This window comes from Akebia trifoliata, chromosome 16 (genome assembly GCF_017979445.1).
Source record: "Akebia trifoliata isolate Shusen 1 chromosome 16, ASM1797944v1, whole genome shotgun sequence".
Classification (NCBI taxonomy): Eukaryota; Viridiplantae; Streptophyta; class Magnoliopsida; order Ranunculales; family Lardizabalaceae; genus Akebia; species Akebia trifoliata.
In genome coordinates, this window is record NC_141390.1 from 31,047,920 (window position 1) to 31,065,059 (window position 17,140).

At 37.4% G+C, this 17,140-nt stretch overlaps 2 protein-coding genes across 2 annotated transcripts; both read left to right on the forward strand.

Annotated features, from left to right (window-relative positions):
* Positions 1–1,921: 1,921 nt before the first annotated feature.
* On the forward strand, positions 1,922–10,898 carry LOC147383530 (Prolyl oligopeptidase family protein). The gene is made up of 15 exons (XM_086427757.1): positions 1,922–2,225; positions 3,373–3,589; positions 3,727–3,837; positions 4,795–4,840; positions 5,109–5,218; positions 5,314–5,817; positions 5,957–6,085; positions 6,985–7,284; positions 7,364–7,822; positions 7,929–7,994; positions 8,958–9,018; positions 9,114–9,263; positions 9,409–9,546; positions 9,939–10,234; positions 10,574–10,898. Coding segments are annotated over exons 1-15 (2,877 nt in total). The 5' UTR covers positions 1,922–1,936; the 3' UTR covers positions 10,575–10,898.
* A 2,796-nt stretch (positions 10,899–13,694) lies between these two features.
* LOC147383531 (uncharacterized) lies at positions 13,695–16,020 on the forward strand. Its single transcript, XM_086427304.1, has 2 exons — positions 13,695–15,859; positions 15,951–16,020. Exons 1-2 carry the CDS (start codon positions 13,695–13,697, stop codon positions 16,018–16,020), a joined length of 2,235 nt encoding a protein of 744 aa, XP_086283430.1.
* Positions 16,021–17,140: the final 1,120 nt, after the last annotated feature.

Below are 17,140 nucleotides of genomic sequence, written 5' to 3' on the forward strand. Positions count from 1 at the left end.
TAAAACTAAAGGAAAATGCTAGACCTAGAGTGGCATTTAAATTCATATCATTTGACACATTGCTGACGTGGAGGTGTGTACAAAACCATAAATGCCTTTCATCGAAATAATGTCACTCCAACACAACTCAAAACTAAAAATTAGCTCACTTTAATATTTTTGTATACATCTCCATGATCATTTCTTCAAAAGAATTCATTTACCCCTTAAAACACAATTATATAAGCTTTAAAAATGCGTTAAACTTCACTTGTGTTTTTTTGTGTGGTTAAAGAGGTAAAAATGAAGAAATAATAAAGTTAGAGGGATATTATTAAAAACTTTTAAAGTTAAGAGAGTAAAAGATAAAAAATAATAAAATTGGAGAGTGATTATCAAGAAGGGACTAAGAAAGACAATAAAATAGGTTAAAGGTGAAAAAGATGAAATAATAAAGTTAAAAATGTATGATTAGAAAGGGGGTAAAAGAGGAAATATAATAAAATTGGAGGGATATTATTGAAAAAAGAAAAGAGTAGGAGAAGAAAGACAATAAAATTGAAGAGGTAAAAAAATGAAAAGCAGTAAAGTGATTACAATGGACCATACAAAACTATAGTTAGATAAGAGGTTTATCCCCATAAAAGTGTAGTAAGGTGGACCCTACAATTGTATTTTATTATATAGATATTGAATCAAATTGACTAAAAAGTCATTATTCGAGGTATTTTAAATTCCAATTAAAACATGCCACATAAACATAATTCCTATTTTATAAGAACATGACACTTTATTGTATAAGAGTCTTGACTAAAACCTATGTTTAAAATCTATCTTAAGGTAATGCTTCTTAGAAGGAAAATGGAGACAATCTTGATCATTGATCATAACTTTTTGAGATATTTCAAATATTTCTAAAACATTAAATACTTTGAAATCAATATTTTGTGATATCTCAAACGAGACATTTCAAAATGAGGCAACTAACCTTATTAAGTTGGTAAGGATTTCACCCTCACTAAAGGTCCTTAGGCTCGAGTTGTGGCATACAAAACCATGATCTAAAGCATTGTAGAGGACAAAACTCTATGAACTTTTAAAAAAGTATATATTTTTCACCGTTGAATTTTAATTTTAAAGTTAAGAGTTACATGACTGCCCATTTTCAAAATCCTCGATCAAACTCAAAGTATATATTTTTTTTTAAAGAAAAAAGAAATTAGATATGAGTTTTTCCATGAAATCTAGAGGTCTGAGGTGTTGGATTCATGGTTTTAAATATCGTTTGAGATTGAGACGACTCACCCAATACATCTTGATATCGTCCACCAACGAGACGAATAGACAAGTCAAATATATCAGACAGAATTTAAAATCATGATTCATTTGTCTCATTGTTAAACGAGATGACTCAAACGTATCAAAAAACTCATCCAAGATGACTCGATCTTGTTCATGGATGAGACGTCAAAACAAATTTTAAAACCATGGTTGGATTACCAATGTGATAATCCATTTGAACAAAACAACCCATGGTCCTTGGGTACAACTTGTGACATCCAAAACCATGATTGATGCTTGAGGGTTGTAGAAGACTATTTTTTTTTTTTTTTTTTCTTTTAAGAATCAAGCCCAAGCTTGACAAGGACAATTTGGGGAATGATGACTTTATGACATTGGTGATGTGGTCATCAGTCATGATATCAACCACACAAAGAAGAACAAAGTAGGTCCTAGAGTGACATTAGAATTTTCCACTAAAGAAAGAAAAATCATCTAAAGTTTGTCGTAAGCATCTTCGTTCCCATTGGCCCTTGCAACATTGGGGTGCATAGGATAAGATCGTGTGCAGCCGTGACTATCTCAAGGTACACTGTACCCATCAACTTCATAGATGCGACTTTTAGAGTATTGTATGTAATATGGATGACTTCACTTTTTAATAATTATAATTATAATGCGACTTCAGAAACTCTATCATCGTTTCTCTCTCCTCTCCTCTTTCTCTCCTCCTTCATCTTTCCCTCCTTCTCTTTGCCCACCTTTTCTGTCACTCAACCACCACTCTTCATCAATCTATGCATCTGGGATTCTAAGTACCCACTTGAGAATCCCAATAAAACCCCTCAAAAGAAACATGATTACTTCTAGGTTCCATAATCTCGTCCCTGTTAGCGCTGTTGTGTCTGAAGATGGTGGGGGAGGCTCAAATGGGTCTGCTTCTTCTCCTCCAATTGAAGATGAAGGTACCCATAAAAACCATATATATAAATTATTTGGGTTTATAATGTTATCTAGTAGTTTGGGTAGTGTGAAATCCTGGATTTTTCTTGAAGTTTTGATCTGGGTTTTTGTATTTCTCTTATATTTGATATGGGTTTTCTTCCAATTTGTTTATATTGGCTTGGGATTGATAGTTTGTATGCTTGTTGATTACAATTATTTTTATTTTGAAGATAAATTGATAAAGGGGATGTCTGTAGAGTGGTTAGATTAATTGAAGAAGTTGAATTTCCGTCTTTGATTATAAGTACTTTTTTTAAAGGTATGGATTATAGTATTGATTGATAACATCCATATCTATTTGCCCTGGTTTGTTGTTTTAAAAAAGTTTGGTGCTTTATGCTGTTTCAGTAGGTAGTAATAAAGTCTTCTCAAAATATTATTCCTTGAATGCCAAACTAATATATTAGAACTTTGAAACAAGAGCGGTACTCAGATTTGATGTTGTGTGCTCACGGTTATGATTTTTACCCTATTTGGGCATTCATATAGTTTGTATATTTTCCGTTTGGATACACATGAAAAAGTAACTTCTTAATTTTGGAAGTTAAAAAGTTAAAAAGCTTGTTTGGTTCATTTTGAGTGCGGATCGTATGCATCCAGAGTGGAGGATTGAAACCCTCCTCCCATACCCCAATACACGCCATGTAAGCTGCAATCCAAGGAAATTTTAAAAGGAGATATTTTCGGTGCTAATTGCTTGATTATGGCTTACGTCGCATGTATTGCGGTGTTGGAGGAGGGTTTCAATTCTCCACCCTGGGTGCATATGATATGGACTAATTCATTTTAGAAAACTACTTTCAAAAAGTAAAAATCTTAACTTTTTAAACAGCAAAATAAAACTACTTTCTTCCAAAGCTACTTTCTATCCAAATGGGCTCTTAGTATCTAATTCATGGTTTTGTCCGTGCTAGTTGAAATGTGAAAGGTAACAATGGATATGTTGAATTGGCCTTCAATGATTTTTGAAGTTCCCATTTTATCTCTTGTATACAATGTGAAAGATAACAATGGCCTTTGATGATAATTAAAGTTTCCGTTTTATCTCCTACACTAATTGTTCATTTATCAAATAATGATGATCTCTCCGTCTTTTGAATTATTCAGAAAATTCTTCCTTGGGTGGTGGATATCGTCTTCCTCCACCAGAAATTAAAGATATTGTAGATGCACCACCCCTTCCTGCATTGTCATTCTCACCTCATAGGGATAAAATTCTATTCCTCAAGCGTAGAGCTTTGCCCCCATTGACAGAACTAGCAAGACCAGAGGAAAAGCTTGCTGGTATTCGCATTGATGGAAAATGCAATACTAGAAGTCGCATGTGAGTTGAGGAATCTCTATCTCTGTGTGTTTGTGTGTGTGCGTGTATGTAAGTGTGTGTGTGTGTGTGTGTGTGTGTGTGTTGCACATACATTCATTATGCTCCTGTTGACAAATGATGTTGTTATTTGCCTTCAGGTCATTCTACACGGGTATCGGGATCCATCAATTAATGCAAGATGGTACTCTGGGACCAGAGAAAGAGGTACATGGTTTCCCGGACGGTGCTAAGATCAATTTTGTTAGCTGGTAATCTCCCAAAATTCATAAATTCTCGACATTATTTCAGTATCCCTCTTAGTAAATGATCTAAACATTTCATGCCATATCATGATAATTCTATGAAGCTTTAGCTTTGTAGTTATGTTCTTGGTCCTGCTAATTTGTTCAAGTCAGCAGTTTATGAAGTTGTTCAATTTTTTATTTTTATTTTTATTTTTTACCCATTATTTGGGTAAGGTGTAGAAGATGATGATCATATTTGGAGTAAAAAATTTCATTAAGAGGAAAAGAAATCTAGGCAAAGCTGTTCCCCATATACAAAAGATAAGTAGTAGTTACTGCAGTTGTAGTATCGTTATTAGCTTTGACCTGTTAAGCTAACTCCTAAATGAACTATTGAATGGTACTCACACAACCTAATGGAATTGTGAAGAGTCACCCACTGTTGTGCAATATCATCTGTACCCAGCTCTTCTCTTTCTAAGGTGAAGAATTAGTGTAGTGTCAAACAGGAGAAATTTGTTAGTGTTCTTCAAAGAAATTGACACAGGGGATACAGATTTCTTAATTTTTTTTATCTGAACAAAAAGCTTGGCTTAGAAAATATCAGTCTTAGCGAACTAATATGAGTATGAAGAAGGTCTTGATAAAACCTTGGTTCTGAGAAGAGAAATATTCAAACGACGTTATCCTTTTTCTTTTGGTTAGTTACTGCATTTTCAATTTTTAGGAACTGTTAGCAAGGTTTAGCATTGGATACTGCAGAAGTAATATTTGGTGAATGTTATTTATTTGTGGAGATTTGTGTTTCTTATGTTTCCTTTTTTTCTTCTTCTTGATATGTTTCGTTATTATTCTAACTACTATTGCTTGTTTGTTTTAATATATTTTCCTTTTACCTGGCATGGCATAAACTTCTATATGGCTACTGTACAATTTTAGCATTCTTTTGTGCTCATTTTTTGTTTCCTTTTTTTCAACTAGGTCACATGATGGGCGGCATTTGTCCTTTAGCATTCGATTTGATGAGGTGATTGACTAGTACCCTTAAATTGGAAAATGCATATCTATTAACAATGACAGTTTCTTTTTTTTTTTTTAAATTGTAAGTCTCTTTTGGCACTATCTATATGATTTTTTTCAGCACTAGTTGATCACTCTTATTGGTGCTGGTGAAGTATCTTTTATGCTATAAAATTAAAGGCTTCCTGTGTCTATTAATTGGAAATGGATATCTTAGTTCTTTCTGTTGCCTGTCATGCATTTGCTTTATCATCTGGAAACTTTCCTTGAATCAGGAGGACAATAATAGCAATAAGCTAAGAATATGGATTGCAGATGTGGAAACAGGAAAAGCTAGACCTTTATTTCAATCACCGGATATCTGGCTAAATGCAGTCTTTGACAAGTAAGCGTAAGCGTTGTTCGCAGGATATGTCATTGTTTTGTAAATCTTTTCTCCACCTTTTAGTTTTCTAATACATTCTTTCTCCTGCTTTACAGTTTTGTTTGGGTGGATGACTCTACTTTATTGGTTTGCACCATCCCTTTATCTCGTGGGGACCCCCCGAAGAAGCCATTAGTTCCATCTGGCCCTAAAATTCAATCTAATGAACAGAAAACTGTCGTCCAAGTCAGAACATTCCAGGATTTGTTGAAGGATGAGTACGATGAAGATTTGTTTGATTACTATGCCACCTCACAACTTGTTTTAGCTTCTTTGGATGGGACAGTGAAGGAAATTGGTTTGCCAGCTGTCTATACATCACTAGACCCTTCCCCAGATCAGAAGTACATTTTAATTAGTTCGATTCACCGGCCTTACTCTTTTATTGTGCCATGTGGAAGATTCCCCAAGAAAGTTGATGTATGGACAGCTGATGGGAAGTTTGTTAGAGAGGTTTGTGATTTGCCCCTTGCAGAGGATATACCCATAGCATTTAATAGTGTGAGAAGAGGGATGCGTTCAGTCAATTGGAGATCAGATAAACCTTCCGAACTCTATTGGTATGTGATTGTTGCTTGACCATGAACCCAATAATTGGGGCCAATAGTTCAATTGGGAATGCTCATTTCATTTTGTACATCTCTCGAAATTGTCAATTTTTAATAGTATCTATACTTTTTGACTTGTTGATGTTTTCAGGGTGGAGACACAAGATGGAGGTGATGCAAAAGTGGAAGTTTCTCCACGTGATATAGTTTATACACAGATTGCTAACCCGCTAGATGGAGAACAGCCAGAGGTTTTCCACAAGCTTGATCTTCGCTATGGGTATGTATATGTTCCGTCTCTTTGAGTTTCTTCAAATTATTTGATGCATCGGTATTGGGAGCATTACCACTCCAATGGGATCCTTCATAGCTATATTTTGGCTATGATGCTTCCATTCTATATAAAAGTGTAATGTTTATAGAACTTTGCTTTGTCAGACATAGGTTTTAGGTAGTAAACCACCTACTCATAGTGGTTAAACTTAAAATATTTTTTTACCTGATATTATTTTTGTCATATGTATGTAATTTTAGTTTATTTGAAGGTGTTTTATCCATGTTCAAATATTGAAATTATGGAAACAGTGTTTTCTGGCCAAGACCTATGTGACTGGGTTTCAACCTTCCCTTTTTGTTTAATGTACTTTCCCTTTCATCTTTGTTACCAGGTTTGCTAATGTAGCGAACTGCGAACTGGTACAAACCGAACGAGTTCGAGGTTCGGTTCGTAGTGAGTTCGTCAAAAACAGTGAACCTAACAAACCCCTTATTTTGGTGAATTTTAGAGATGTCCCCATGATTTGGTCAATATTTGAGATAACCCTTATTTTAGAAAGCCCAAGACTTGGTCAATACTAAAGATACCCGTTTGTTTCCGAGCTGATGATATGCCCCCTTGACCCGAGTCATCTTCTATGAGATTAACATAAATGATTTACACATCCACCATGAACTACCTCTACGAACCAGGTTCGTTCAAGAGTCACCAACCCCAAACCATGAACCCAAATTCGAACCGAGCAAACCAACTATCCAGGTAATATAGGTCAGGACCATGTCTGAAAATTTTGTTAAATGGAGTAGATTTATTATCTATGGCAGTCCTGTCTCCACACCTGTTTCATGTTTTAACCTGGAATCTTGATTTGGTTTATCTGTTTTTTCCCCTTCATTTAACAGGGGTATTTCCTGGTGTGATGATTCCCTCGCTCTTGTTTATGAATCTTGGTATAAAACACGCCAAACAAGAACATGGGTTATCTCTCCAGGACTTAAAGATGTGAGTCCACGTATATTATTTGATAGATCATCAGAAGATGTATACTCTGATCCTGGTTCTCCAATGTTACGAAGGACACCAGCTGGTACTTACGTTATTGCAAAAATAAAGAAGGAAAATGATGCAGAGACTTACATTTTACTGAATGGAAGTGGTGCAACACCAGAAGGGAATATCCCGTTCCTCGACTTGTTTGACATGTAAGTGTTTCACTAGTCCTTGGTTATAGTGTTTGTTCAGAACATTGGCTTCACAATAAACCAACACAAATTCTTCCAGAAATACAGGTACCAAAGAACGGATATGGCAGAGCGAAAAAGAGAAGTATTATGAGACAGTTGTTGCTTTAATGTCAGACCAGAATGAGGGGGATTTATTCATTGATCAACTGAAAATACTGACATCGAAAGAGTCAAAAACAGAAAACACCCAATATTACGTACAAAGTTGGCCAGATAAAATTGCTTACCAAATTACGAACTTTCCCCATCCATACCCACAGTTGGCCTCATTACAGAAAGAGATGATTAGGTACCAGAGGAAGGATGGTGTCCAACTCACCGCCACACTTTATTTGCCTCCAGATTATGATCCCACAAAAGACGGCCCTCTTCCATGTCTGGTCTGGTCTTACCCTGGAGAGTTCAAAAGCAAAGATGCTGCTGGACAAGTCCGTGGTTCTCCTAATGAGTTTGCGGGCATAGGTCCAACGTCAGCCCTTCTTTGGCTTGCTAGAAGGTATTGTTCTATTTTTTCCTGTTTGGTATGTTATTTATATTCCTGTGTAAATGTTTGTTTTCAAATATTTCTGAGGAAATATAACAAATGCTCCCAAGTTCCGCAGGTTTGCTATTTTATCTGGACCAACAATACCGATCATTGGTGAGGGTGACGAAGAGGCCAATGACAGGTAATTTTTATCCATTTGTTTTCTATAAAGTTGTTGCTTTCTGACAATCATTTTCTAAACTAAGTGTACCAGTTCTCCCAAGGAATTCTCACATGACTAATGACAATTAAATTGTTTATATTTTTTCTAATTCATCTTCCCTGGGCCCTTTTTGGATTTATGGTTAAGAATCTCTTTATTAGAACAACATTGTTCAAAAGTGCTAGTAGGTTCCCATCTGGTTTATAATGAAGGTGCATGCCCATTATTGTAGTCCTCTGATGCAGAGATCTCGTAGGATCAACCCTACAAAATTCTCGAACATGAACTTTGGTTGGTTGACTCCAAACAATGTTTAACCAAAGGAGAAGAGAATCCCATAGAAAACTCTAGCCTAGCCTACTTTCCTAGTTATTATCAAACTTAACACATAACATAAGACTTCCTTAAGCTAAACAAAACTCTATAAACCATACATATCCAAAATAAAACCATATTTTTCTAAAATAATTATTCCAAAGTTTACCAAAAATAGCAAAACAGAAAGTTACTACAAATGGTGATTTTGTAATTTACCATAAATTGCAAATATGGGGTTTTGCTCAAATAGTGGAGTCATTCGTCTCTAAAAATAGTAAATTATTAGGTAATAATTGAAGATGCCTTGCCTCATGTAGGCTCTCCTCTTTTGTTGAGAGGGTTGCTGCATTGAAGTGGTTGATGCTCTCACATCATCCTTTTTTACATTTTATGCATACCAAATAGAATGTATTATACTTGTACAATGCCTTAGTTTTATGTTTAGTTACTATCATCAATTATTATTCAGCTCATTTGCTTCTTCATCTTTGGTTTGCTTTGGGTTAAAGGTTTAATAATTAAAGATCAGGACAAATTACTATATTTCTCTACCATGCCCACAACATGTTTTTGCAAAATTCAGGAACTAAGCTTGGACACTTATATCCATCCTCTGTTGAATAGATATGTAGAACAGCTGGTTGCAAGTGCAGAGGCCGCGGTTGAGGAAGTTATACGGCGAGGGGTAAGCTTCTCTTCTTCAGACTTCTTTTTGAGAATATCACTACTATGATCTAAATACATTAATGGATTTGGCTTGCTGGTGATACTCTTATTTAGGTGGCTCATCCAAACAAAATTGCTGTTGGGGGTCATTCCTATGGGGCATTCATGACAGCAAACCTCCTAGCACATGCCCCTCATCTCTTCTGTTGTGGAGTTGCTCGCTCAGGAGCTTACAACAGAACGCTCACCCCCTTTGGTTTTCAGGTACATACCTGCATAATGGGCCAAGGATTTGCTATGAATCCATTGTTGCTTTCCAACCATTGAAGGCTTATTTTTGTTCCCCGTATATAAATTTTTTTACCCTTACTAGCAATTTCAAGTAACTTCTCCAACATTGTTGGTGTAGAATGAAGACAGAACCCTATGGGAGGCAACTAGTACTTACGTTGAGATGAGCCCTTTCATGTCAGCTAACAAAATTAAGAAGCCAATCATACTTATCCACGGAGAGGAAGACAATAATCCGGGAACACTAACAATGCAGGTAAAGAAATGGTTTTAATTTTCGTAAGGGTTCTCTTGTCATCTGTCTTGGAAACTTCTTTACTGAATGTGGACTTTGGCACATCTTGGTTATTGATCAAAAACTAGCTACAAGATTAGTAATAATCAGATTAAACTTGATACATGGTTCTTGTGAAGGAAGCCCAAACAGAATTAAGGGTAATGGATGCTGTCTTTTACTTGTTAGAACCTATAAGAAAAACTCCAAATCTCAAGCTCATATCACGTATTTTAGTATGTTAAACTTGAATGACTATTCTATTTCCTTAAAAATGTCACCTTACTCTTGCCTTAATTCCAAATTTCAATAAAATGTGTTATCCCACAAGAGTTTTGAACTTGTTACTTACTATTTTCTCATAATTGATGCAGTCTGACCGTTTCTTCAACGCCCTTAAAGGCCATGGTGCACTTTGCCGCTTAGTGGTTCTTCCCTTTGAGAGCCACGGATATGCTGCACGAGAGAGCATCATGCATGTCCTTTGGGAAACAGACAGGTGGCTACACAAGTATTGTGTAAACACTTCTGACGTGATTGCAGATCTCGACACTTGCAAAGACAATCCAAGTGAAGTTGTGCAGAATTCCGAGAGCAAAGCTGTTCCTGCCAGTGGAGGAGGTAGTGCTGAGAAGGAAGAATTTCAGTCCACGCCAAGATCATTGTTATGGTAATTTCTCCTCATTATTTTTTCAATCACTTCTTTCATTCTTCATCATCTATAAAGTTAAATCCTTGATGAAATTATTAAATGTAGTAATATTGTCACCATTAAAACGTAAACTATTTGCTAAAAGTAAGAGAACTTAAAAAAATATATATTTATGTTGAACGATAAATGTCCAAGTTTTGTGAAATCTGGTTATATTAATTTTTTAGTTATCTTTTCCTGTGAGAATGAGTTCTAAATGCATATAAAAAAAAAAAAGAGAGAGAATGAGTTCTAAATTGTTATTTTAAAGATACTTTGTATATAAGAGCTTTACAAAATATAGACTATTTTTTGTAGATTGAACCTGTCACCATGTTCGAGCTGTCACGTTTAGATGTTGGAGCTGACCTACTGCATGGGGTACTGAATCGGAAAATTGCCATCGTTGTTACAAACACAGATTTGATATGATACAACAACATTGATTCAGTCAGTGTGGATGTCACACCTGGGATGCCATCATTTATGAATCCTCTATTTGTATTTGGTATATATACTGTACTATGTGAGTACCAAGACTTTCCTGCCCATGGGTCTAGATCCGTTTTCTGTAATGTTTGATTGATTGTTCGCAGAAGCATATGTTACCAAAATAATTTTATGAAATTTGTGTATTTTTATACATTCCGACTATAGAACACCAGACCATTGGCATTGACACCGATTTATCCATCAAGATACTTTGCATGGATTGGGTAGACAGTGCTTACTCCATACAACCAATGCGTCTTTGAAAGTATAAAATCCTTGCTAAGCTGGGATCAAAAGTTTAAAAGGTCTGGAATCTCCAAAAACAAAGTATGGGGGTGACTTTCCTTACTCTGGAAGACTATCATTCCTCTCTTTCTAGAGACCCCAAGCAATTGCATAAGGGAGAATAGCCCAGAGGTGTTTTCTTCTAAGAGAGAAGGTATTGAAAGTACATCCTTCCAATAGAGCGAAAAAGGAGCAAGGTAAAATCCAATCAACTTGGAAGCGAGACAAGAACAACATCCAAATATCTAGAGAAAAAGGACTGAATTAAAATGTGATTCATTGACTCACCATCTTTCTTGCATAACGAGCAAAAGTTTGGAGTGACCTACCCTTGAGAAATTAGATTATCCAAAGTAAAGATTCTACCTAGAGAAGCAAGTCACATGAAAAAGGAAACCTTTGAAGGAACAAGGGCATAACTAAATAATGGAAGGTGAGAAAGAAATTTCAAATGATTTATAATCGATTTTTCTTAAGGAATTCAATAGAAATATTGGTTTGTGTCATTTATAAAAAATTTTGTGCGGAATGGTCGTGAACTTTATGAGGGGCATTTTCGTCAGTAAAAATTATCCTGGTAAGGGGGTAATTAGGCGGTTTGACTTGGATGGGATGGATAAGAGAGACATGATCAAATGATAATGGTGTGTGAGAAACCATGTTCAGGGTTGGTGGAGGTTGATAGGTAGGTAATGGATTAGTGGTGACATTTGAACTATTGTAAAAAGAACAAACCGAGAATCTTTTGTCCCTAGCCTTGAACCATTCCCTCCTATCCTCAACGTTCTCCCTGTAATGAAAAGAGTTCAGAAGATCTAGGAGAGATGAGAGCTTTGTTATCTCCCAGTCATTGAAACTCTTCCTGAAATCCAAATCCCAAGAAAAAGTATTCCCATTTCTAACACGACAAATCATTCACTAAGCAATTCTTTTTCAAAGAGAAAGTGTACAAAGAAGGGTATTTGATAGACAGAGACAACTCACCCCACTACCTATCCTCTCAGAATCTTGCTGTCACCCGACCATTCTATATCTAATACCTCCGTCAAAAAGCTCAACACCCTTTAAAATTCCTTTCCTCACACTACACCCAAATGACCCCTTAGCTACGAATCTTAGCTCGACATCCTTTACAGAATATATAAATCAACAGAAGAGAAAAAAAGTAAGATGAGCCTCCCATTAAAATCTTTGCTGCATCTTCTCTAAATTAACTGTCCAAGAAAATCCCAGCCAATACACATGTAATATATTAGTTATCCAAGATTAAGATTAATTACATGTGACATTAACTTTTAACGCTAAATTAATTTGATTTTGCAGTATCTTTGAGGTAATGTCTCAGTTAAGGGAAAACCATTATTTTCGCACTTAAAAAGATATTTGAAAAGAATCCATTACTTTCAATGTTTTGTTCCGGTCTGGTTGAAATTCAAATGTACATCCCCCACCATACAAATAATCAATCTCTTTTTTTTTTTTTTTTTTTTTGTGGGGTGTGGGTATTAGTCAATTAGAATTATAGATAATGTCTGGTTGGAATTTATGTCTAATGCTACCTATAAATTCCCTGTTAAGGCTCATGCAATCTCAATGGTGGGGGAATCAATCCAATTCCAATTTCCTTCACATACTACCACCAATACAAGTCAAGCTCTGTTGCTAAGCTTGTAATGGAATTTTTCTAAATAAAGATATGATTGGATGTTTCATATGGTAGCCATGTGGCTGCAAGTGTAACATCGCTTTTCGATCTTCTACAGTGTGTTTTACTTTTTAATGATAGTGTCAATTGGGAATTTTCAGTCCCACCAAAATTATTCATTATGTGTCAATTGGGAATTTTCAGAGTCCCACCAAAATTATTCATTATGTCTCTTAATATCCTTCCATTTTTGGTAAGTTTTAAACAACAGGTTCTCTAGGCTTCACTTTATAGCTTCCCCACCCCATCCCTCCACCACCACCCCCACCCCCACCACCACCACCCAACCCAAGCTACTGTTTTAGCTAATATTTGCTACCATGTTGTTTGGAACACTTTTTTTGTTCCTCTGGGTAATTTAGATATGTTCCTCTATTTTTGGTTTGTATTTGAGATTTCCCCCTATGTTTTCAACTGATGATATACTGATGTAGAACATATTGCATGAAATTCGGTGGCTGATTTGGACTCAATGTGCTGTCCAATACTCTTGCTGTTAGTCAGGATCTATGATGCTTTTCGAGCAAGTTCCTTCATTTTACTATTTTTGGCAATAATGTGCTGCTTAATTTCGGAAGTTGCCATTTGGAGTTGTCCTTTTCACTAGATTGCTGCTTAAGTTTAGGACTTTTGATTTATGCTTCTAATTAGATCTTTCATAGTTTTTGAATTGTTAGCATTTTTCCTTATTTTAGTTATTTCTTTCCTAAAGTTATAATTCCAGCAGAAGTAGATTTTGCAGCCTATATAAAGGCTGTTTCTTTTCATTGTAAAAAAACTCTTCATTCAATAAAGAATCTTTTTTCTTTTCTGAGATCTTATTCTCTAAGCTCGTGGATTCGAGTGTGTTACTCTTTTGGTTTGTGGATTCGAACGATTTTCCAAGAAGCAAGCAGTGCCTACTTCTTCATAAGCTTCCACTACGTCAGTTGGTATCAGAGCAAAAATCATGTTCAGATGACAAATGCACGAAATGATAGCGAAATTCTTAACGGCGGTAACCGTGAAAACAATATGGTTACAGGGGCTGAATTCAGAATTTTCCAACGTGAGACCCAACAAGCACAACGTGAGACCCAACAAGCATTGCAAGAGGTCCAAGCGACTCTTGCGAGGCTTACGGCAGGGACTAATCAGCGGGGCGACGGTCCTACGGGTCGTCAACCTTACCGAGAGAGGGCTGAAGATGTTCGTGAACGCCATCCAAAGATTCCACGTAGGCAGCTAGCCTATGAGGATAACTTGAGTGATGATGAGGAAGATGCTGAAGCCATACTTCGGAATAATCGGAGGGGTTACCAAGGGGAACATGACCGACAAACCTTTCGTATGAAGATGGACTTGCCCAGTTTTAATGGTCAACTTCGGATCGAGGGGTTTCTTGATTGGTTGGTATTAGTCGAGAGGTTTTTCGATTATATGGATATTCCTGAAGATAAAAAGGTGAAATTAGTCGCGTACAGACTATTGGGGGGAGCATCTGCTTGGTGGGAGCAGTTGCAAATTACACGGATGCGACAAGGAAAGGGGATGGTTCGGAAATGGACTAAGATGAGACGATTGTTACGATCTAGGTATCTACCTCCAGATTATGAGCAGATTCTGTTTCAACAATATCAAGATTGTAAGCAGGGAAGTAGAACAGTTGAAGCTTACCTAGAGGAATTCCATAGGCTATCGTCGCGTAATAACTTGCTTGAAACAGATGCGCAACAAGTTGCTAGGTTTGTTGGGGGGCTACGTTGGGCTATACAGGATCGAGTCGCGATGCAAACAGCCTACACCTTAACCGAAGCCGTTGCGTTGGCTATTAAGGCGGAAACTCAATTGGACAAATCGAAGGCGACAGTCATAGCAAGAAATTCTTTTGATTCTAACCGTGCTGTAGTAAATAAAGGTAAAGCCCCAATGACTCAGCCACCTGTGTCTAACACCACTCGCGGGACAGGTAATAATGGAGGTCCAACAAGGCCAATAAACACTGTTCCACCAGAAGTGGCACCTCGTAACCCTTATGCTCGTTCGGGGTCTGACAAGTGCTATAGATGTGGACAACCAGGACACCGTTCCAACCAATGTCCTAAAAGAGGTACCGTTAACCTAGTGGAGCCAGAAGTAGATGGCAGATTTGAGACAGAGGAGGACGAGAATGAAGCGGCTTATAATTATGAAGAGGAAGAGGTAACGGGTGGTGACGAAGGGGAGCTGCTGTCACGCTCTTTGGTAGTTCAACGACTTTTGTTAGCACCAAAACGGGAAGAACCATCTCAACGGCATAACATATTCCGAACCAGATGTACTGTGAACAAAAGGGTTTGTGATGTCATTATTGATAGTGGCAGCAGTGAAAACATAGTATCGAAAGCAATGGTTACCAAGTTGGGCTTGCAAACTGAGAAACACTCTTCACCATATAAGATTGGTTGGATTAAACGGGGAGCTGAAGTGAAGGTAACTGAAATCTGCCGCATTAATTTTTCAATTGGAAAGAATTATACAGATGAAGTTGTGTGTGATGTGGTGGAAATGGATGCTTGCCATATGATTTTGGGACGACCATGGCAGTTCGATGTGGATGCTACATACAGGGGCCGTGCCAATGAATATGTTTTCATGAAGAGAGGCTTGAAGATCGTTTTGGGGCCCATAAAAGAGGAATTTTCAATTGTTGAACCGAAGTCAAAGGGCAAGTCAGTATTTCTAGTGGATGGGAGCGAATTCATAAAGGAAACTAAGGAATCCGGAGAGATTTTTGCTGTGGTAGTTGGGGAAGAATTTGGCCGAGAATCTATGGAAATTCCCCCTGTGCTTAAACCTTTGTTAAAGGAATTTCAAGAAATTATATCGCCAGAACTACCAGATGGGTTACCTCTTATGCGGGACATACAACATCAGATTGATCTCACGCCGGGAGCCAGTTTACCTAATTGTCCACATTACCGGATGAGTCCCAAAGAAAGTCAGATTCTACAAAAGCAAGTAGAAGAGTTGATTAAGAAGGGATTGGTGCAAGAAAGCATGAGTCCTAGTGCTGTACCAGCCTTGTTAGTCCCAAAGAAAGATGGCACTTGGCGCATGTGCATCGACAGCCGGGCAATCAACAAGATCACTATTAAATATAGGTTCCCCATTCCTCGATTGGAAGATATGCTAGACATGCTGGCCGGAGCCAAAGTCTTGTCGAAAATTGACTTGCGAAGTGGGTACCATCAGATTCGGATCAGGCCTGGAGACGAATGGAAGACTGCTTTTAAGACCAAGGAGGGGTTGTACGAATGGTTAGTGATGCCGTTTGGACTCACCAATGCGCCTAGTACTTTCATGCGGCTCATGAACCAGGTATTAAAACCATTCACTGGAAAATTTGTGGTGGTGTACTTTGATGATATATTAATATTTAGCCAAAACAAATCTGACCATTTTGCGCATTTGAGGGAAGTACTTACAGCTTTGCAGCAAAATAAATTGTATGTCAATTTAAAGAAGTGTAGTTTTATGACCAGCAGTTTGTTGTTTTTGGGATTTGTGGTAAGTGCTGAAGGGATTAAAGTTGATGAAGAAAAGATTCGTGCCATTCGGGAGTGGCCAACTCCACAAACAGTGGGCGAGGTTCGTAGTTTTCATGGTTTGGCCACATTTTACAGGCGGTTTATCAGAGATTTTAGTCGGATAGTTGCGCCAATTACTGAATGCATGAAGAAGGGAAAATTCCATTGGGGAGAGGAAGCAAAACAGAGCTTCACGCTGATCAAGGAGAAATTATCATCTGCCCCAATTTTAGCACTGCCAGATTTTGACAAGTTGTTTCAAGTAGAGTGTGATGCTTCTATTGTTGGCATTGGTGCTGTACTTTCTCAAGAAGGCAGACCGGTTGCGTTCTACAGCGAAAAGCTCAGTGAAGCTCGCCAAAAGTGGTCCACTTATGAGCTGGAATTGTATGCTGTTTTTCGCGCCTTGAAGGTTTGGGAACACTATCTGGTGCAGAGGGAGTTTGTCTTATTTAGCGACCACCAAGCGCTGAAATTTATCAATAGCCAGAATAGCATCAACTGGATGCATGCCCGCTGGATTTCTTTTATACAACGCTTCACTTTCATTTTGAAGCATAAGGCGGGTCAATTAAACCGAGTAGCTGATGCTCTAAGCAGGAGGGCATTGTTACTGGTCACAATGCGGACTGAAGTGATTGGGTTTGATTGTCTCAAGGAGCGGTATGCAAACGATGAAGATTTTCAGGATATTTGGGCAAAATGTCAATCGGGACCTTCCGTTGACGGAATGCATATTCAAGAGGGTTATCTATTTCGAGGTAACCAATTATGCATCCCAAGGAGTTCACTACGAGATCAGATAATTCATGAATTACATGGTGGGGGCTTGGGCGGACACTTGGGTCGTGACAA